The sequence below is a fragment of the Oscarella lobularis genome, chromosome 18, assembly GCF_947507565.1.
Source record: "Oscarella lobularis chromosome 18, ooOscLobu1.1, whole genome shotgun sequence".
NCBI lineage: Eukaryota > Metazoa > Porifera > Homoscleromorpha > Homosclerophorida > Oscarellidae > Oscarella > Oscarella lobularis.
The window spans coordinates 332079-351033 of NC_089192.1; the positions used below are offsets into that span (position 1 = coordinate 332079).

The window sequence follows — 18955 nt, forward strand, 5'->3', positions numbered from 1 at the left end:
TGAGAGATATCTATGCAGCCACGTGTCGCCCTGCGTGTCGCCGTTCGTAGCGTCTAGCGCGCGTTTCGCGAAAATTCCAGAATGAGTTTTCTTGCTCGCGTTCGACTTTCTCTCGTCTCGCGGCTGTCAACGCAGTGTTTTTACGCAAGTAGAATATTCTCGACCGACGAAAAGCGCGGAGAAGAGCCCTCGTTTGCTGAAATGTTTCGACAGTCGAAATTGGCTCGTCTCGGCCCTTCTCCGCGAAAAATCGTATCGGGAAAAATTGTTCGGATAATAGGTGACGATATTTTTGTCGACGTCGGCCTCAAATTCTACGCGGTCGTAAAAAAGCCGAAACAATCTAAAACGTTAGCGTACGCTAATAAAAACCTCCAGAAAGAATTCGCGCCTTTTTTCTCGTCTAGTGAATTCAAGCAAAACGATCACGTTAACGTGAAACTTATCGATTTAGAAATGACTGGCCATTTTCTGGGTCATAGTAAACATAGCACGCTACTAGAAGCCGAAGCCGAACTTTTGATTAATTAAATAAAACGATAGTATGCATGGGGTGTCTGTGTCGGCCGCGTGGCGGTAGGTCTGCCCCAGCGTATTTAGTCTGATTGTCATTCCAAATCCTCCCCCCGCCTTCTCCGTACTGATTAGCACAGGCCCAAGGATCTGCACATGCTCGCGGAACGTAAGGTCTGTGCGCGTCACGTGCAAACTCACCACGCCTCCTCTTGAAGTCCTCTTTACCAATGCGGTGGCGCTTCTAATCGCCGATAACCGTCGGACGATGTTATTATGTTTGCGCTACAAGCCCCTAGAAACCGAACCGTGCAGAGAGAGCAAAGGGAGCGCGAATCTCGTGCACGTGTCCCGATTACGCCCCCCTAAGGGCTGCCAAGGGGAGTAACAAACGCCATCGATTAGTGAGCGTGGGTCCGGTGCCACGCTACGCACGCGATTTCTCGAAACTCGTCTTATCTACCGTCGCCGGCGCACGTGCTGGCATTCATATCGTAATCCGGCCTCGGTTCGTCAAACGTCCGATGTTGAGCCGTTGCGATGGACGCGTTCGTCCTCGACAACGACCCCGTTTCGACCATATACGTACAAAGGGTGTGCTCTCGTGCGTCTAATTGTCCTGTTTGTGCAGCCTATCCGGCCGGATGTTAGCGTAGGCTCGACTTCCATTGTGGTCTTTCCCATGATGGCGCACGCGTTCGGCTTGCGTCGGAGTGCCCGATTAGCGCGTCGACCAATGGTCGGCGGTCGCGAAGCGTGCTAAGGTGACGTGCGAACGTTTTAATTTGTCACCGCTAATTACCACCTGCTGGGTTCGTGCACACGCTGCAGTCGTACGCCCCATTGAAAGCCGCAACAACCCCACCGATCGTCGTCACTTCCCTCGCGCCCGTCGCACGGATCGTGTACGAACGACGCTCGCCACCCGCCCACTCTAAGAATCATGAAACGAAAGCATTCCGAGTCCGATAGCGAGGACGAATCGATCGATTCCGGCGGCGTTCGTCCAAGGTACACTGTTACACGACGAAATGACGCGACACGCGTCGACTCATTCGCTTTACTCGACGCGTGCAGCGAAACGACCGAAGGAGGAAGTCGAGAAGATGCCGGCGAGCACCAGGCGACGCGAAAAAAACGACGAGGGGTACGTCGGTGTCTGCACGTGAAAAACAAGCGTAACGCGAAGCCCTAACGTCGCACGAATTAGGCTTCACGCGACACGAGCTTAGCACGCGACCTCCCCCTTCGATTTTTTATTCACTCTCCGCGTTTATAGATTATCGAGAAACGACGACGCGACCGGATAAATAGCAGTCTAAACGAACTACGACGACTTGTTCCGGCCGCTTTTGAAAAACAGGTTAGGAGCTTATCGTTAGAGATATGTTCGGCGTCGCTCATCTTCTATATCTAAGGGATCGTCGAAGCTCGAAAAGGCCGAGATACTACAAATGACTGTCGATCATCTCAAAATGCTACACCAGGGAAAACTCGACGGTAAAATGAGCGGAGGCGGCGGCATCGGCGGGGGCGCTGCCGGGAACGGCGCCGACGCGCCCTTTCCCGACAGCCAATGCTTCGACTATCGATCGCTCGGATTTCGCGAGTGCGCCTCCGAGGTCGCGCGCTATCTATCATCGGTCGAAGGCCTCGACGCGCGCGATCCGCTACGCGCGCGACTCATGACTCATCTCCAGGCGTATTTCGCTCAGCGCGAAGCCCTTCAACTGCAATTTCAGACTGCCGCCGCGGCGCGCGCCAGCGTTCATCCCGCCGCCGCCGCCGCTGCCGCTGCTGCCGCCACGTGGCCTCTCAGCCCGCATCACCATCATCATCGCGCAGCGGCTGCAGCGGCAGCGGCCGCCGCAGCAGCAGCTGCCACGCCCCCCGCTGCGAGACCTCTCGCAACATCGACAGCCGGTTTTCACCCCATGGACATTCGCAATCTCACCCCGGGCTCTTCTATCTATGCGCCTTATTTCGGTGCCCCCAAACAGCCGCCGCCTCCACCGCCGTTGCCACAGCAACCCGATCCGTCGGCGCCAGCCCCGCCAACGCCGTCGACGGGAGGATCCGGAAACTCGCCGTTAAAATTTACCGACTTTCCCTACATGTCGCCAGCTTTTCCTTCGGTGACGTCATCGGGCGGCGGAGCGAGTGCGAATGCGAGTGGAGCCGGCGTCGCCGGCGGCGGCAATGCAACGACAAAATCGTCGTACATGCCGTGGGGCGGCGGCGGCGGCGGCGAACTCGTCTTCTAAAAAAACGACGAGGACAAACGACGCTTCCTCACCGGCATTTACATTTGTTTGAAAAAAAAACAGAGGTGGTCGCTTTCTCACGAGCCCCTCTTTCCTCCTGCAGTGCAGGAATGCAAGCAAACGTCGCCATCGAATACGAAGCGCGTGCCCGTCACCCCGCAAGTATCTACATAATCGTGCGTTCAATGTGTGTGCCTTTTCATGTGAGATCCCATCGGTAATGTCTCCTAATAATTCTAATAATAATAAACTCCCGTCTACCCTACGACTGACCCATGAGCGCGTGTTTGACTCGCAGAACGACGGGTACGGACGTGCACGGTATCATGCCTACCTCTGTTATGACCGTCGTCACGAAATCGGGCGGCGTGACGTCGTAGATGAGATTGAGTAGGCCTAGGGGAGCGACGTCTTTCCAGCCGTCGAGAACGTCGCCGCCGTTTCGCTGACACTTGAGATCGTCTGGGTCGCCTGAAAGAAAACAGGATTTTGTGCCGTTCTCACCCCCTTTCGTCCCCCCGCAAAGAGGTCAAGTGTTACCCAGTTCGTTGAATACGAATGAGTCGGTTTGAACGCGATCGCAGAATTTGTACGTTTCGCAGCAGACGAGAACGGGAACGTTGGACGAGCTCGCCACCATGGCGACGAGTGACGTGCCGACGCGCGAGAGAACGTAGCCGTTTGCAAGGAGAGCGTGTGCACCTAGAATCACCTTGGATACCTGGGGGAGGAAGACGGAGAGAATTAATGCTATTTCTCCTGGGGAGCTCTCTGTTATTTCTCGCCTCTTTCATTATGTATGAGACGGCGTTGATGAGGACGTATGTGCAGGGAATTCCGTGTCTGGCGAGACGACGTACGCATTCCTTGCCTAGGAGATACATAAACTCTTGTTGTATATTTAATTCATTGTCATTGAAGGAGACTGTCTATTTCCTTAGTCCTAATTAGATCTCTTGCTGTGAGTCAACTACATGTGTTTATATAAGTATACGTACCTTCCATTTTTGGTCTTCCATCAACGACGATGACGCGTATCTTTTTACCGCTATCATGAGCATCCTTTAGGACTCTGAGAACAATCGATGAGCTGGAAATACATCGTTAGAGAGAGAGAGAAAAGCTGTGGAGCGAATTGACTTGCCACGCGTAGGTCAATATGACGTCACCGTCATTGATTTTCTTCTGAGCGTACGTCAACGAAATTGCCTGGTCGGCAAGAATGATGTTCTCGCGCAAATATGTCTCAATTGCGTCACACAGTTCATCTTTTGCCTATGTAAAATTAATGAAATTACAAGAGGCTGGCAAACAGACTCTCTTGTAATAAATTACAGTGAAATTACAAGAGGCTGGCCAACCGAATCTCTTTTGTAATAAATTACAGTGAAATTACAAGAGATTGGCCAAGCGACTCTCTTGTAATAAATTACAGTGAAATTACAAGAGATTGGCCAAGCGACTCTCTTGTAATAAATTACAGTGAAATTACAAGAGGCTGGCCAAGCGACTCTCTTGTAATAAATTACAGTGAAATTACAAGAGGCTGCCCAAGCGACTCTCTTGTAATAAATTACAGTGAAATTACAAGAGATTGGCCAACCGAATCTCTTTTGTAATAAATTACAGTGAAATTACAAGAGATTGGCCAAGCGACTCTCTTGTAATATATTCTAATAATGCCGTGATCTCTGATTTATACAATACCTCGTTTTCTGGCTTTTCAGGAGGAATTGTGGCTATACGAAGTTTGATGTATTTGATTGCGTTACCCATGCTAACGGAAAGAGGACGACACTGGCTGAGAAAACTGAAAAGAAAAATCTCACGTCATTCATAGCAAAAAAAGAAAGACAGACTACCTTATATATGGCTTGATTTTCACCTCCAAGTCTCTAGCGAGATCTTTTTGAGGAGGAGTTGAATAGTCTTGAAATACCTGAAGAGAGAATTAGATTTTTTCTTTTAGTTTTTCCTCTCGTTTACCTGCTTGAATGCACTCAACATGGCAATGCAACGCGAATTGGAACCGCATATTAGACCGTCTGCATACTGGAGACCAAGTTTGAGTATGGCTGGATGAATACCATCTGAATTAAAGCTAAGGAAACGGTGTAGAAATAAATAAATAAATAAAAGGAATGCTCTCCTCACCTCAAATGAGACGTTAGAGAGTCTTCTCTTCGAAATTGGTGAAGATGTGAAAACATGCCAACCTGCCGTGCAACTTCCGTTCTCGGCGGCGCCTTTAATAATTAATTAATTAAAATAGAATAATTTACGTTCTGATCCAATATTTTTATTTTACGTGAAGTTTTGCCAATTTTTTCGCTACTTTCGCCTGTTGCTTTTTATCGTCTACTTGAATATTTGAAGGAACCCTTAGTTTGGGTAAAACGCCGCCTAGAAGACTCGTAGAATGCGTAGACTACTTTTTTTTATATCGAACTTGTCTCTTTTTTCTCCGCCGAGCCGTCCTTGGCTTGTCCTTTTGCCGCTCGTTGTTTTTCCTGCTTTGCTCGACGTTCTGCTTTCAGTTCGGCCTTTGATTTTTTCGCGGGGTCCGCGGACGCCTTTCGGGACCCCGATTGAGAACGAACGATCCCTGGTGACGAGGATCCTGCCGTTTCGACGGTCGATGCCCCTTCGCGCGGGTTTGCGACTTCCTTGTGAGCAGGCGCCGCTTTGCGACTCGCTACGTCGGCCATTTTTCGCACACCGCACGCTAACGTTGTGTCCGGGTTCCTTCGACTTTGGCGCGCCCATTCAATCGACCCGCGAAAATAGTTCGATATCCTTCGAAAGGCAATCCGCACGAATCCGACCAATCGTGCTTTTCTCGGCTCTATCAACTGACAGGACTGTCACCGATTGTTCTTTCCAATCGTTTTTTGATAACAATCGAGCCTGTCAGAATAGTCGAGCCGTCGCGTCAAGTCACCTAGATCGCCGCTACGTCTGGACGTCTCGTCGCCCCGACGCCGCCTCAAGCTTACCCAAACGATTCCTCGTTGTAGCCTGCGCGCGCGCGTGCGGCAGCAGAAATGGCGAGCCGTACGCCGGCGACGCGGCGTCTCAGCTTCTCGATCGACGTCGTCGAAGACGAAGACGACATCGACGACTTTCTCTCGGACATATCGGACGAATACACGCCGAGCGCGACGCGATCGGCTCCCACGACGCGACCGCAGGTACACGCGCAGGTTTTAGAGGAGATGCGGCGACGATTACGTTCTCGCTTCGCGTATAACTACGTATTTTATCGGGCTTCCGACCTAACAATGGCTGACTCCCTTTTCTCTCTTTCTCGTCGTCCAAGGCGAAGCGAAGGCTCAATCTCGATCGATCGAGCTCGGGAGACGTCTTCAAAACGCCGCGCAATCGTCGTCGACGTCGTACGTCGTCGATGACGAGTCCTTACGGTTAGAAACGAGTGGGTGGGGGAAGGGGGCCCCCCTTCGAGCCTGTGTTTCGCACAGGCCGGTCGCCGCGCGAGCGAACGCGCTATGACACATCGCTCGGACTCTTGACGAAACGATTTCTCGAACTCATGCACGATTCGCCCGAAAAGGTCGTCGATTTGAACAGCGCCGCCGAACGACTCGACGTCCAAAAACGCCGCATCTACGACATAACGAACGTTCTCGAAGGCGTCGGTCTCATCGAGAAACGCACGAAGAACAACGTCCAATGGGTGTAAGGAAGAGAAATGGTCGATGAAAGAAATCAATCGACTCCGCCCCCTTTTTTCCCCTACGTTTCTAGGGGAACGCGAAAGCGCGGCGAAACGAAGTCGACGACTCGCGAAGAAATCGCTAGACAGACGGCGCTCGCCGCCGAAATCGACGAAATGGATAGCGTCGAGACGAATCTCGACGATTTGATTTGCCTCTCGCAGAATATTCTCAAAGAATTGACGGAAAATCAAGAGAATCTAAAATATCCTTTACCAAAAAAAATTTTATTGTAATGGCGTCTGGGAATGTTGTTGCCCTTGACGACCCTCTCCCCATACGTTTGCCTATGTCACATACAGTGACATTCGGTCCTTAGAAACGCTTCAAAATCAACAAGTCATTGCTATAAAAGCGCCCCCAGAAACGCGACTAGAGGTCCCGGAACCGGATCAGGTACGTATATGTACATAATGAGGAATTAGAGTAACTATTATGTGGGTGGGGTTAGGACATTCAAATTTACCTGAAGAGCAGTCGCGGTCCCATCGACGCATTCCTCTGTCCGAATAGCCCAGACAGCGACGAAGCTCACATCCTCGCAGACGGAGAAGACGATGGAGACGACGAGGAAAAAGACAAAACGACAACAGATCATCAACTAGAAGAAGTTCTCAATCAATTCGATCCTCAACAGCTCACGGACGGAATGGCGTTTCTCGAACAACCCCAATTGCTTCGCAACGCCTTCGACAGTCCAACGAAATTACCCTCGTGGGTCAATAACAGTCCGTTCAAGACTCCGGATCATATTATGAATTCATTGACCAATCCACAGGATTTGTTGTCGTCATCGCTATGCGAAAGCAATGACGTTGCTGACATTCCTTTCATTCCTTTGTCTCCCGTTCAAGATCCAGGGTTTCTGTTCTCTCTGGATGAGTCCGAAGGCATAGCGGACCTGTTTGACATGTGCGACACGGATTGAGAATGTAAAGAATAGAGGGGGTCTCACCCGGCGGCCAGTTGGCCAATCACTGCCTTAAAACTTGTAGATTTAGTACATGTACGTTTGCACGTTGAAGCCTGTATTATTATCAACTGCTAAACCTGAGGATTTGACATTGTTAGCTGGCTATAATAAATAAAGTGACTGCAGCATGAATCTCCTTAGAGCCAGATTATATCAAGGTCTCTGTACTAGGGCTTATGTATATGCAACAGGATATGAACTGTACGGCAATACTTTGAACCACAATAATTCACAGTGAATTATCATGGTACTTATCCCAACTGTATACGAAGGTCATTTGTATAGTGGAACCCACCCCATTGTTGTACTACTAGTAATGCAACAGGATGTGAAGTGTACTATGAACCACAATAATTCGCTAAGAACTATCATGGTACATAGTCCACTCCCAGCTGTTTATACAGCTGGGACTGTTCCGCTGTTCCCTCCCCTAATACACACGGACAATTTTTTACTTTCGTAGAGACAAAGGCACACGAACACGTCAAAAAGCCAAAATAGGGCACAGGCACGCGCATCTCCTCTAATTGCCTCTATTATCCAAATCCTTCACCTTATAAATGCGCACAAGCCAATGCTCAGTGGTATAGGCCTCCTCCAAAACATCCAACTCAAAATCCTAAAAGAAATATTCAAATCCCAGAAAAAAATAAAGAAATAAACCTTGTTTCCAATCTCGACATTGCGCACTCGATCGTATCCAGTCGGCTTGCCCTGCTCCGTATAGACCTGCCCAAATCGATAGTAGCACATCTTATACATGAGACAATTGAGCAGCGTCGGCGATCCCTCCTTGTCCACGCGAAATTCCCCCGCCGGCGTGTAGTAGTCGTGCTCCTTGATGTGCTCCCCCGTCGGCGTGCTGCCGCCAATTCGAACCATCCACAAGAATTTGTTAATATCTAACAACCCAGGTTACTTAGAAAATTAATTCTATGAAGAGGGGGCCCCCACCGTCAGAAGCGTAGCCGGTGAGACCGCCGAATATGACGAGCACGTAGCTGACGTCTAATTCTCGCATGATTTCGTAGGATTTTTCTTCGGGGGAGGACATCGCCTGATGTATTTAAAAGGATTCTCTTTTTCTGCCTCTAATATCACGCTTCTTATGTCTATACCTGGCCTACGCGGGAGATATGAGTATTGTTCCAAGTGTTGTTGTCGACTAGAATCGTTCTGTTTGCCATGGCCGTTATCTGATAGCCGTAATCCCACCAGGACATCACTTTAGCGTCCTATACGCCAATATAAGACTAGGCACGGGTTTTTCTCTTATAGTCAACGCACTTCTGGGGTATTCTGTCTCAGCCAATAATAAGCCTCTCGAAAATCGTCAAATATGATGCGCGAACCGTCGTGTTGACGAGCGGCGAGAACAATCGAAGGAGACGAGTACGCCTCGGAGGTAACCTAGGTAACGCCTATAGTTTTGATCCCACCCTCGTTTTCCGACTAGAATTGTGTACCCAAGTGCAGTGGAATGTGTACGTTATAAGGCCAGCTGCTACAATGCCCACCACCACTAAGCCGATTTCATTTTTCGCCGGGTAGTTGGAGTCGGCGCGCTTCGATTTCTTGTCGACTTTTTTCGCATCGACATTCTGGGGGGGGAAAAAACGAACGTAAAAATGATTTTTTGAAATTCTTTCTTGCCTTTATGTAGGCGGTGAGAATGGACGAGATTCCGATGCCGGAAAGGATGCACATGACGGGCGCGAGAACGAGCATAAGACGAACCATGACGCCGGCGAAATAAATGCTCGTCACGCCGTAGAGAATGATGAAGATATTGGCGTCAGTCAGCTTATTGAAACAAACATATAAGCCAACTGAGAAGAGAAAGAAAAAAGCTTAGAAATAGATGTACGTGTATATGCCTTTATACCAGGAAACATGAAGACTAGGCCCTGCAAATCGAAGTAGAATGACGACCACGTTGTCGGCTGATGTTCGGAAACCGAGGCGATAATCGGAATATTGTTCTTCGCGTACGACGGATCGAGAAGCGAATAGAAACGACCGGTCCAAGGAGAAATTTCTAATAAAAGTATTTTAGAGACCCCCTACCAAAATATTTAATTAATTCCCTACTTCCGCTGAATTGCAACGCAAGGGCAATGACGGCAACTACGCCGCCGACAACGGCGGCGACGGTTTTAAACAGCGTTTGAAAGGCGTCGGCACTCAGCTTCGATCTCACGTAATCAATAAATGAATAAATTTGGCAGAGACCAAACACTCCCAAAGCCTTTTGGGGAGAAACACATAGAGAAAAAAGTACGCGGAGGGTCCTCACTAACCGCCATGTGTTCGCTCGATTGAACAGGCTGAAATCCGACAAAAGAAATTTGCATGGATAGAATCGTACCCAAGACGTAAACCTAAGGAAGAGTTCCTCATGTAGCAAGACCCCAGGACCAGTTTCGACTACGTAGCGAGAGTCAGGCCAGTCAAACAAGTCATGCTGGGAATCGTGTACGCACATCTAGTCACCGAAATCCAACGCAAATGGAAAAACGGCCGGCTTAATTGTGTGCGCGCAAAGACATAAGGAGATATATACGTATGCATCCTCTCTAATACTAACTTCACTTACCCCTGAATAAGCTACATAGATGCGATGAGTAAAACGGCCTGTTGCCATCAAGGCAAGGACGTGCATGGGAATCAAATTGATGAGAAAAACGTAGCCGCCCCAGGAGGAGACCTAAATTTATTAAAAAATAATTAATTATTTTATCTTATCTCGGTTACTTACCATGTAGAAGTAGGCAAGAGCGCAGAAAGTCGACCAAAAAATCGTGCCCGTTTTCACTGCTTTGATCCACGTGTAGTAGGTGAGGAGCATGCAGAATATGGCAATGCCTTCATTGTCATACGAGCCAGCAACAGAACGCGAGATATAGCCTTAGATTCGTACATACTTAGTAAAGGGGAACCCTTTCCTCGCCGTCGTACCTGGCACTATGGCAATCATAGCAGCCGCGACCAATCCAGCTCCAGCATCCTAAAAAAATTCTGACGTCACAAATTCTGACGTCACTCGCGAAAAAATGTTCTCGCCTTGAGTTCTTTCGTCAGAAGATACGTCACGATCGTGGTGAAGGAGGAGAAAGTCGGCGCGAGAAAAACGCACACGTTTCGTATCGCAATAGTGATATTGAAATAGTGCATGACGTGATAGAAGAGCGCCGAAGTCACCATGAGGCCTAAAAAACGGCGTATTCGCGTCGACCACGCCCACGCCGCTTTATTTACCTGGATAGATCGTTCCGCCGATGATTCGGCCCAACGGATACCACGCGCGATCGTCGAACCAGTTGTGAAACGAGTAGAAACCCTCTTCGGTGAGAAAGCGCGTCGTTCGGAAGTTGAAGTAGCTAGAGAACACGTGGCATATTGTAGAGCGAACGGCCCTCGAAAGGGGCCCCCCCGTCGACGTGCGACTCACGGATCAAATTCGTGAATGACGCTTTCGAATCGAAGAACCGAAAAAAGGCGCGTGGAAAACGCTAGAAGAAACGAGAGGCGTCATGACAAAGGAGAATACAATGCATCGTCGAATCTCACATAGAATAGCGGCAATAGAAAGAACGCCCAGCTTTATGAGAGTGTCCTGCTTTTCGGGCGACACTCGTAGTAGCCGTCCGATAACGGGAACCTTCGTTGCAGCCATTTCCCCTTGTTTATCACGTGGTTATCCGGGCGCGTCTGGGAGCACAACGTCATTTTTCCTTTGGCAAGAGGAGACATAAATAAATAAATAAATACAATATATCACTGACGCCTGGCTTTTGAGATGGCGATGTTTTATTCTAAAAATGTTATTAAAAAATACATCGCTCTATGGCCCAGTGCACGCTAACCAGCGCTGTCGCCTGGTCACTATGCTTTCTCGCGACCTCTACAGCGAACGAATGAAAGCCTCGTTTGTTGTTGAAGAGCTAACGAGTATTATCTACGGCAAAGAGGCTAACGAAAGGCGAAAGAAAGCGTGTAGGAAGTCATCTGGCTCAACTGCTAGTAGCTATCCTTTTCTTAGTCAAAGAAGCTCTGAACCATCATGATTTTGATGTCGGCGACGATATTTGCTACTTGGATCGAAAGGAATACTACGAACGAGGACTCAAGTGCGCCACTCAAGTAGCGACGTGGAAACGAGGAATGAACTTCAAAAGCGAAGTAGAACGACGCGACTTTTCAATGTAATAAAAGCACAAAAGATGACCGTTTCCTCGAGTATTCTTTTAGGATTTTAGGAGTGTTTCCTACTGGTTTTTCGGTTCATCATTCAATGTTCGAACCAACACTCAAAGTAGGTGATTTCTCACTCAACTTTTTCGTGTGAAAGAGTTATTAATTGCAAGGGCCAAGGGACTAAAGAGCAGCAGGATCGTTGGCTGCCCCTGGCAGTTGATTACAGAATTATTGGATCGTACGCCCAGACAGAACTAGGACACGGTGAGTGCAATAGAATGACATAGAGATATTGCAACTTTATCCACCATGAAGGTACCAATGTGAGAGGAATAGAGACGACGGCGACTTATGATCCCAAAACCGAGGAATTTATCTTGAATAGTCCAACAGTGACGTCAACAAAATTCTGGGCAGGCGGAAGTAGGAACTTTTCCCAATAATTAATAGTGATAAAATTAGTTTTCTCTAGTGGGGAAAACGGCGACTCATGTTGTGCTCATTGCCAGACTCATAACGCTGGGAAAGGACTATGGACCTCACGCTTTCATAGTCCAATTGAGAAGTCTCGAGGATCACACTCCACTGCCAGGTTTTTAATTAAAGACAATATAATCAATATCACGTGATCTTATATGGTGCAGGTGTGACGGTTGGAGATATTGGCCCTAAAATGGGATATGCTGCCGTTGACAACGGTTTCTTGCAGCTGAACAACGTTCGAATTCCTCGCATGCAGATGCTCATGAAGAATTTTCAGGTGTATTTAATTAATTAATATATTTTTCGCCTATAGTAACATTTTTATGCAGGTGTCTCCTAGTGGCGAGTACTCCAGAGTTGGAAGTCCCAAGCTCATCTACGGAACTATGATTTTTGTGCGAGCCGGCATCTGTCGAGAGTCCAGCTACGTTCTATCCAAGGCAGTTACAATTGCTATTCGCTACAGTGCCGTCAGACGACAGACTCAGCCTAAGCCAGGGTAAAGAGAAATTAGGTATATACTTCTTCTATATGATATTTCTTTAGTGCTGAGGAGCTACAGCTCCTTGACTATCAAACGCAGCAATACAAACTCTTTTCGCTTCTTGCCGCCGCCTACGCGGGCACCTTTGTTGGCGATTACATGCTACGTTTCTACAGGGAATCTATGGAGAAATTCAGCCAGAAAGACTTTGAAATTCTTCCGGAAGTAACGATGACCTATTAGAGGCATTTTTGTCTCGTGTAAGATTTGTGTAGCTTCATGCAACTAGTGCTGGAATGAAGGCTCTGTTGTCGGACCGCACTGCTTCAGGCATTGAAGTGAGTAGACCCTCTATATGTGCACCATATCTACGCTTGTTCAGGTTTGCAGACGATGCTGTGGCGGTCACGGCTATTTGGCCGCTAGTGGTCTTCCCTCTTTGTTTGGCGACTATGCTCCGGCTACAACGTACGAAGGAGATAATACCGTGCTGTTCCTACAGACTGCTAGGTACGTTGTGATAGCTTTTGAGTCAGTGGGGAGACCTTTTTTTCTAGATATTTGCTGAAGTGTGCTCAGCGTGCTTTTGCTGGAGAGAAGTTGCCCGTTGGAGTGATGTATCTTGTGGAGGAGCAGGAAATTCGCATCGCCAAGTCATCAGATCTAACGCGACCTGAGGTTCTGATTGGAATCTATCAGAACAGAGCGAAGCAGTAAAGTTTAAAACTTAGACGAATTCACGCGGGAAATAATTATCATAGATTAATCAAAGCAGCCGCTTCAAAGTTTCAGTCAAATCAGGAAAAATTCAGCGAAGCATTTGACGCGTGGAACGCTTCCTCTGTTCAACTCGTGGCCTGCGCAAAAGTAAGAGTTTCTCTCTTTCTTCTCCCCTCAATTTCCTTCACTTGCAAATATAGGCCCACTGTCAATTGTTCGCTGTGAAAACTTTCATTGAAACAGCTGCCTCAAAGGTGTGCACGTTTGGCGTGCAGCGCGTTCTAAAGATGCTCGCAACTCTCCAAGCCCTGCACGGGATCGTAGAAGAATCCGGAAGCTTTTTGCAGGTCCGAATATCTATAGTACAGATTTTTCCTTTACTAACAATTCCCAGACTGGAGCCTTGACACCCCAGCACGCGGAAATGGCTCTCGAACAGACCCTTGAACTACTGAAGCTGATCAGGCATGCCGTCGCTCTAAAGCGTACTTATAGAATTAAAATGCATTCTTAGGCCCGAAGCTGTGGCTCTAGTGGATGCATTTGATCTACCGGATTTCATACTCCGCTCTGTACTTGGTAGATACGACGGCGATGTCTATACCCACTTGCTGCGATCGGCGAAGAACTCACCGTTGAACAAACAAGAGGTGATTATAGAACGGATTAGAAATGAATTTAACGTTAGCTTTTTTAGGTTTCTGACGGGTACTATAAATACCTGAGACCATTGCTGAAAGGATCGAAACTTTGAGTATGACTACTGCAGAAATCAAGAACGTTTTTTTCTATGTTTTCGACTTCTGTTGTTTCACAAGGCCAGGAGTTGCATAGTAAGTGCGACTTTTAGTGTTTTAGGTATCTCACTTTTTTACCACTCACTTTTTTACTACACACGTAGGAGTAGCGTACGTCCCCGGGTGCAATCATGGCTCAGCCTTGCAGGTTTTACAGGGCAGGCAACTGCAAATTCGGCGATCGATGCCGTTACGCTCACGACGATCGCAGATCCTACCGTAAGCGTTCCAAAACTCGAGCTCGAACGATCCGAATACGATTCCTGCAGATGACAACAGTTGGGGACGCGGCCAGGTCAGCGAAAAAGCAGAAGCAAGCATGAACGATGGCATTTATTCTCTCAGAATCGCTACGCAGTCCTCGGCGACGAAGCCAGAGGCGACGGAGGACGAGCGTATCAGAACAGATACGAAAATCGAGGAGGAGGAGGGGGAGGAGGAGGAGGTGGAGGAGGAGGATATCACCAGGGGCACTACCAGGGGCACTACCAGGGTGGCTATGACCAGAGGTAAAAATAGAGCCTTTTTAGAAGTCGATCTCGTGTTTTGGCGTCAATTGATTATGTTATTGGTTTGTAGATGGAGCTCCACTAAGCAAAATTCAAGATACCATTGGAGTGCGGGACCTAAACAGGCAGAGATGCGCGAAATAGAGTCAGACGACCTTTTTTTGGTTCGTTTCTGTCCGTTTACCGTTGTCGTTTTTGGCATAGGACTACTCTTCGAACTGATATGACGGATTGGGATAGTTCAATTTGGCCATTGTCTTCATATTCGTATGAACGATACAAACCCTGTATAGGAGGTGAGAACACGTGGCTTTGTTGTACAGTGCCAGCCTCAAATTTGAATTTTCTATTCAGATTTTGAAGAGATGTGCTTTGAAGAGGTGCGATGGGAAGCGTACAAGGCAAAAGCAACTGGGACACTACTGGCTTATGTTTGAATATCTATCTATCTGTTGCTCTGTCTCTCCTCAAATTTTTCTGTGTGCAGGAGCGGTCTCTGAAGCAGCTGATTCAAGCAAATGTAATGGAAAGACATAGTGTAAAGCGAATGGAGAGAAAAATAAAAGAACAAATAGTAAATGCCCTGCAGTAAATATAAATAATCTCAATCGGTATTCTCTTTTGCAAGGAGGCTATTATGTCAGGTTCTTACAAGCAGTCCCAGCCGGCTGCTGTTTCAAGTGGAATACTACCTGGAGGCTCGCTTCCTCAGCAGGGAATTCTTGCACAGCAAGCAGCCAATAATCCCTTTGCCGTTCAGACAAATCCAAGCAATCCTAGTAAAGGAAAAATTAATCTGTGTCGCACTTGGGAGCTTTAATTATTTTCTCTAAGTTTCTCCTCCAGGTTTAGGTATTTTTGAAAGTCGGAGTACAGGTAAAATAATTACAAGCGTGGCGCAGTTTTTCTTTACTATTATATACCCGTACAGGAGTCAACCCTGCCAATACTGTGAACTCCGTTTCTTTGCAAACAGGACTCAATAATGGAACTTTTAGTCAGAAATCTGAGGCTCCAGCACCTGTTCAAGAGACACATAGCGTGAGTTCGATTTCAGCTGCTGATCTCGAACAGTTTAAATCAAACAAATTTACACTGGGATCTGTTCCTGAAAGTGCTCCACCTCCTGAACTTTGTTAGCTTAGGTGCAAACTTTGAAATAAAATTAGGTACTTGATAATCAATAAGCTCTGCTCCCTCATACGTCATACAAATTGTAGTTCCCGTATATTCGAACAAACAGCCGGGAGTGTACGACTTCGTTGCCGTGCGCGGTCGATCTTGTCCGGACGCTCAAACGGTGTCGCCCAGTCGAAATTTAGCCCGAAATGTTCTACACCGAAGTCGTTCTCGGCCGAAAGGGCCCGCTCGCTCGCGTCTGGCTCGCGGCGCACTCAGAGAAAAAGCTCACCAAAGCGCAAATCGTCGAAACGAACATCGCCGAGTCGATCGAAGCGATTCTGACGAACAAATACAATCTCGCCCTTCGAACGTCGAGCCATTTACTCGTCGGAATCGTTCGCATCTACGATCGCAAGCTCGCCTACTTGCTAGTAGACTGTCGCGAAGCGCTAGCCAAAGTCAAACGCGGTCTTCGGCCCGCCGCCATCCAAAAGGCGACCGTCAACGCGGCGAAAGCGACGAAAGCCGTTACGCTGCCGGACGCCTTTTACGATTTCGACGACGAGACGTTCGACGTGCCCGTTCTTCCGACTGAAGAGTAAGTAAAAACTAGCTCATACATATATGTGTGTGTGTGTGTGTGTATGTATACTCATAAATAAAATTAATTGAAAAATAATTATAGGTATCATTACAAAAAAAGCAAGACCACAAGAGATTAATAAATAAGAAAATATACATTGGTCAAAATTAGTTTTAATGGAATTTCATCATTCATAGAATTTAAATAAAAAACTTAAAATATTATTTCTATATGTATGCATGTATCCTCTATAGTGGAGGCTAACACTGTTTACTGACCTGATTCCTTATATAGAGATTTTCTTTTTTTTTCTAGGACTAATGGTTTTGGAGATATTGGACTCGAGGAGACGGACAGCGTTATGATGCAAGACGAACGCGCTCTCAACGGCCTCGAAGAACTCATGCAACCCGAATTTGGCGATCCCGCTGACATGAATATGTTTCTCGAAGAGGACGTCAGCAACGAGCCGGAGGAGAGTCGAAAGTCGACGATGCACATATCCGACGACGGCAACGTCGGCGGCGGCGGCGGCGAATTCGACGTCGATCAGCCGGGTCTCGACGATCCCAATCTCGACGCAATCATTCCAGAGGAAAACGAAATGCAGGAGTCCGAAATCGAGCGTCTCGACTTGGACGCCTTTAAGCCGCCGCCGGCGAAAAAGCGTCGCGTCGCCGACTTCTCCGTCAATCAACAGCAAACGAAAAGGGCAACGCAAGTCGATGAAGACGTCGAAGTGGAACGAGCGTCCTATCGCGCTTGGTTGGCTGATACGTCGGATTTGATCGAAGCCGTTCCAAAGCCGGGTCCACGGAAAGCGAATCCGTTTCGTCGCAACGAATGGCCGCGCAACGACGTCCTCGAAAACGGGCTCATGGTTTTATCGGATTCTGATGATGACGACGATGATGATGAGGAAGTCTTACAGCCTGAAGGAAATGATGACGAAGGACTGCAGTTAGACGACGTTGGATCGCCCCTTGCTACGATTCACGAGGTAACAGAGGGTCCTTCTGTTCCTGGGGGGGACATGGATCATGACAACGTCAATGAGAATGAGGAGGAGGAGGAGGACGTTGTCGAGGAAGGGGAGGGAGAAATTGGGAGTGAGGAGCTCGAGGAGAGACGGTGGTCGAAGCGAACGGAGAAGATGGTCGCGTTGCTGAGGACGGAGATGAAGTCGGACGACGAGACGGTGAGTTTTTTTGGGATGGTGAGAAATCACTCGCGATCGCAAGTCGCTGCCAAGTTCTACGCTCTGCTCGTTTTGTCGAGAAATCAGGTGGTGAGTTTGAAACAGGAGAAGGCGTACGGGGACATTGCCGTTGGAAAAGGAGAAGCATTTGATCACTATTAGAAACACTTAGAATTCAATTGCGTTGGTAATAATATATGAGTGCAGTAGTGTGTAGTCCTGTACACCTTTAGACGAATTTGTGTTCCCATTGTCTGTCTTATAACACGAGATATATATATAAGTGACGCAGATGTAGCGTGCGTCCTTTTTCCCCTCGATGTCGCGTCGAGCGCTGTCGAGCGTCGGCCCCAGCGTTTACGCCGCCGAACGGGTGATCGGACAGCGTCTACGTCGGGTTCGATTGGACGGGAGGGCGCCATTGATCGCAATCGAGCGCTCGTTTTCGTTTTTTTTTCTCGCGCGCGCAGGGCAGGCAAGAATTTCTCGTCAAGTGGCGCGGCTGGTCCTACAAGTGAGCCGAGATTGCGACGCGTCTTCTGGATTGCTCGCTCGAAGATTCTTTTCCAGGCACAACACGTGGGAACCGGAGGAGAACATTCTCGATTCGCGACTTCTCGAAAGCTACAAGCAAAGGTACAGTACCTAGCCGTAGAGCCAAACGAGCCCAATCAGTCAATCGTTTCTCGATTAGAGCGGCGCGTCGAAAGACTTTGTCCGAAGAACGCAATAAACTGAATGTTTTGCAGGCGACAAAAAGGCGCCATACTAGAGTGCGTGGGCTTGGTCAAGTTGAGTTTCGTTACGCTTAGTTCTTTAGTTTCGACTCACCAGGCGAAAGGGAACCTATAGGCGACGCGTCGAGTCGTCGCCGAAGAAAAGTAAACGGGTCTCGGTCAAAAAGATCGTCGATCTGTATGAAACCGCGAAGGAAAAAGCATTTGCTAATCAAAATCGCGTCACCATCACCGACGTGACCGTCGGTTCACTGACCGTAACCGTAAAAGAATTCAAAGAAGAGATATAGTGATTGTAGCTTTTATTGAAAAATTACGTTTTTTTGTAATTCGTTACTAATTAACTGTTTCATGTGCTAGCATTATAGAAGTCTCCGTTGCTCAGCAGTCTCGGTCCGCGAATAGATGACGCTTCGTCGCGTATTTTCACCTCTTTCACTTGCGCCAGATGATTGACGCGACGAATCATCCCCGCGATCGACGGCGTGTTCTTGTGGACGACTGTACGATGCAGTTTTGTGAGATTCAGCGCCTTGAGAGTTCTCTTCTCCCAGTGGGGTCGTCCGATGGGACTTCGGATGAGAGTAACGGCGACGAGCTTCGGCAAGGGAGTCGTCATCGCGTCGCGCGCGCACGGTGGA

The 18955-nt window shown here is 48.1% G+C and overlaps 9 protein-coding genes across 10 annotated transcripts; 7 read left to right on the forward strand and 2 right to left on the reverse strand.

Annotated features, from left to right (window-relative positions):
• The first annotated feature begins 68 nt into the window (after positions 1–68).
• LOC136198054 (small ribosomal subunit protein bS1m-like) lies at positions 69–554 on the forward strand. Its single transcript, XM_065987967.1, has 2 exons — positions 69–350; positions 408–554. The coding sequence occupies exons 1-2, from the start codon at positions 82–84 to the stop codon at positions 529–531; spliced, it is 393 nt and encodes a 130-aa protein (XP_065844039.1). The 5' UTR covers positions 69–81; the 3' UTR covers positions 532–554.
• A 1-nt stretch (position 555) lies between these two features.
• Positions 556–5582, reverse strand: LOC136198033 (translation initiation factor eIF2B subunit delta-like). Of its 2 annotated transcripts, XM_065987945.1 has the most exons (12): positions 5227–5582; positions 5086–5180; positions 4932–5023; positions 4764–4878; positions 4640–4716; positions 4485–4587; positions 3922–4052; positions 3776–3867; positions 3563–3648; positions 3318–3498; positions 3112–3248; positions 556–808 (listed from the first exon to the last, which is right to left on the reverse strand). In XM_065987945.1, exons 1-12 carry the CDS (start codon positions 5483–5485, stop codon positions 788–790), a joined length of 1389 nt encoding a protein of 462 aa, XP_065844017.1. In that variant the 5' UTR covers positions 5486–5582; the 3' UTR covers positions 556–787. The 2 variants fall into 2 exon arrangements, with proteins under 2 accessions (XP_065844017.1, XP_065844016.1); XM_065987944.1 differs by lacking the exon at positions 556–808 and having other exon boundaries at positions 2801–3248; positions 5227–5579.
• On the forward strand, positions 1369–2915 carry LOC136198044 (hairy/enhancer-of-split related with YRPW motif protein 1-like). The gene is made up of 4 exons (XM_065987957.1): positions 1369–1524; positions 1591–1660; positions 1793–1876; positions 1932–2915. Exons 1-4 carry the CDS (start codon positions 1457–1459, stop codon positions 2775–2777), a joined length of 1068 nt encoding a protein of 355 aa, XP_065844029.1. The 5' UTR covers positions 1369–1456; the 3' UTR covers positions 2778–2915.
• On the forward strand, positions 5538–7616 carry LOC136198039 (transcription factor E2F6-like). Its single transcript, XM_065987951.1, has 6 exons — positions 5538–5968; positions 6097–6199; positions 6257–6473; positions 6543–6716; positions 6793–6907; positions 6963–7616. The coding sequence occupies exons 1-6, from the start codon at positions 5822–5824 to the stop codon at positions 7437–7439; spliced, it is 1233 nt and encodes a 410-aa protein (XP_065844023.1). The 5' UTR covers positions 5538–5821; the 3' UTR covers positions 7440–7616.
• A 302-nt stretch (positions 7617–7918) lies between these two features.
• On the reverse strand, positions 7919–11188 carry LOC136198021 (dolichyl-diphosphooligosaccharide--protein glycosyltransferase subunit STT3A-like). Its single transcript, XM_065987931.1, has 17 exons — positions 11055–11188; positions 10936–10996; positions 10743–10864; positions 10548–10693; positions 10443–10491; positions 10243–10391; positions 10081–10191; positions 9785–9865; positions 9576–9732; positions 9370–9522; positions 9138–9313; positions 8951–9085; positions 8772–8894; positions 8603–8719; positions 8439–8541; positions 8148–8386; positions 7919–8103 (listed from the first exon to the last, which is right to left on the reverse strand). Exons 1-17 carry the CDS (start codon positions 11158–11160, stop codon positions 8008–8010), a joined length of 2124 nt encoding a protein of 707 aa, XP_065844003.1. The 5' UTR covers positions 11161–11188; the 3' UTR covers positions 7919–8007.
• A 142-nt stretch (positions 11189–11330) lies between these two features.
• LOC136198024 (peroxisomal acyl-coenzyme A oxidase 1-like) lies at positions 11331–14279 on the forward strand. Its single transcript, XM_065987935.1, has 17 exons — positions 11331–11480; positions 11527–11689; positions 11736–11799; positions 11852–11945; positions 11997–12104; positions 12154–12273; positions 12326–12441; positions 12494–12663; positions 12711–12873; positions 12924–12986; positions 13031–13158; positions 13206–13361; positions 13410–13515; positions 13569–13715; positions 13763–13833; positions 13883–14018; positions 14066–14279. The coding sequence occupies exons 1-17, from the start codon at positions 11372–11374 to the stop codon at positions 14120–14122; spliced, it is 1971 nt and encodes a 656-aa protein (XP_065844007.1). The 5' UTR covers positions 11331–11371; the 3' UTR covers positions 14123–14279.
• A 17-nt stretch (positions 14280–14296) lies between these two features.
• On the forward strand, positions 14297–15849 carry LOC136198125 (nucleoporin NUP42-like). The gene is made up of 10 exons (XM_065988041.1): positions 14297–14384; positions 14435–14460; positions 14511–14674; positions 14745–14819; positions 14879–14970; positions 15029–15105; positions 15162–15248; positions 15303–15453; positions 15509–15550; positions 15606–15849. The coding sequence occupies exons 1-10, from the start codon at positions 14297–14299 to the stop codon at positions 15812–15814; spliced, it is 1011 nt and encodes a 336-aa protein (XP_065844113.1). The 3' UTR covers positions 15815–15849.
• A 69-nt stretch (positions 15850–15918) lies between these two features.
• On the forward strand, positions 15919–17864 carry LOC136197780 (double-strand-break repair protein rad21 homolog). The gene is made up of 2 exons (XM_065987605.1): positions 15919–16394; positions 16695–17864. Exons 1-2 carry the CDS (start codon positions 16003–16005, stop codon positions 17737–17739), a joined length of 1437 nt encoding a protein of 478 aa, XP_065843677.1. The 5' UTR covers positions 15919–16002; the 3' UTR covers positions 17740–17864.
• Positions 17865–17887: 23 nt separating this feature from the next.
• On the forward strand, positions 17888–18698 carry LOC136197781 (chromobox protein homolog 2-like). Its single transcript, XM_065987607.1, has 5 exons — positions 17888–17974; positions 18048–18091; positions 18148–18213; positions 18272–18350; positions 18398–18698. The coding sequence occupies exons 1-5, from the start codon at positions 17897–17899 to the stop codon at positions 18602–18604; spliced, it is 474 nt and encodes a 157-aa protein (XP_065843679.1). The 5' UTR covers positions 17888–17896; the 3' UTR covers positions 18605–18698.
• Positions 18699–18955: the final 257 nt, after the last annotated feature.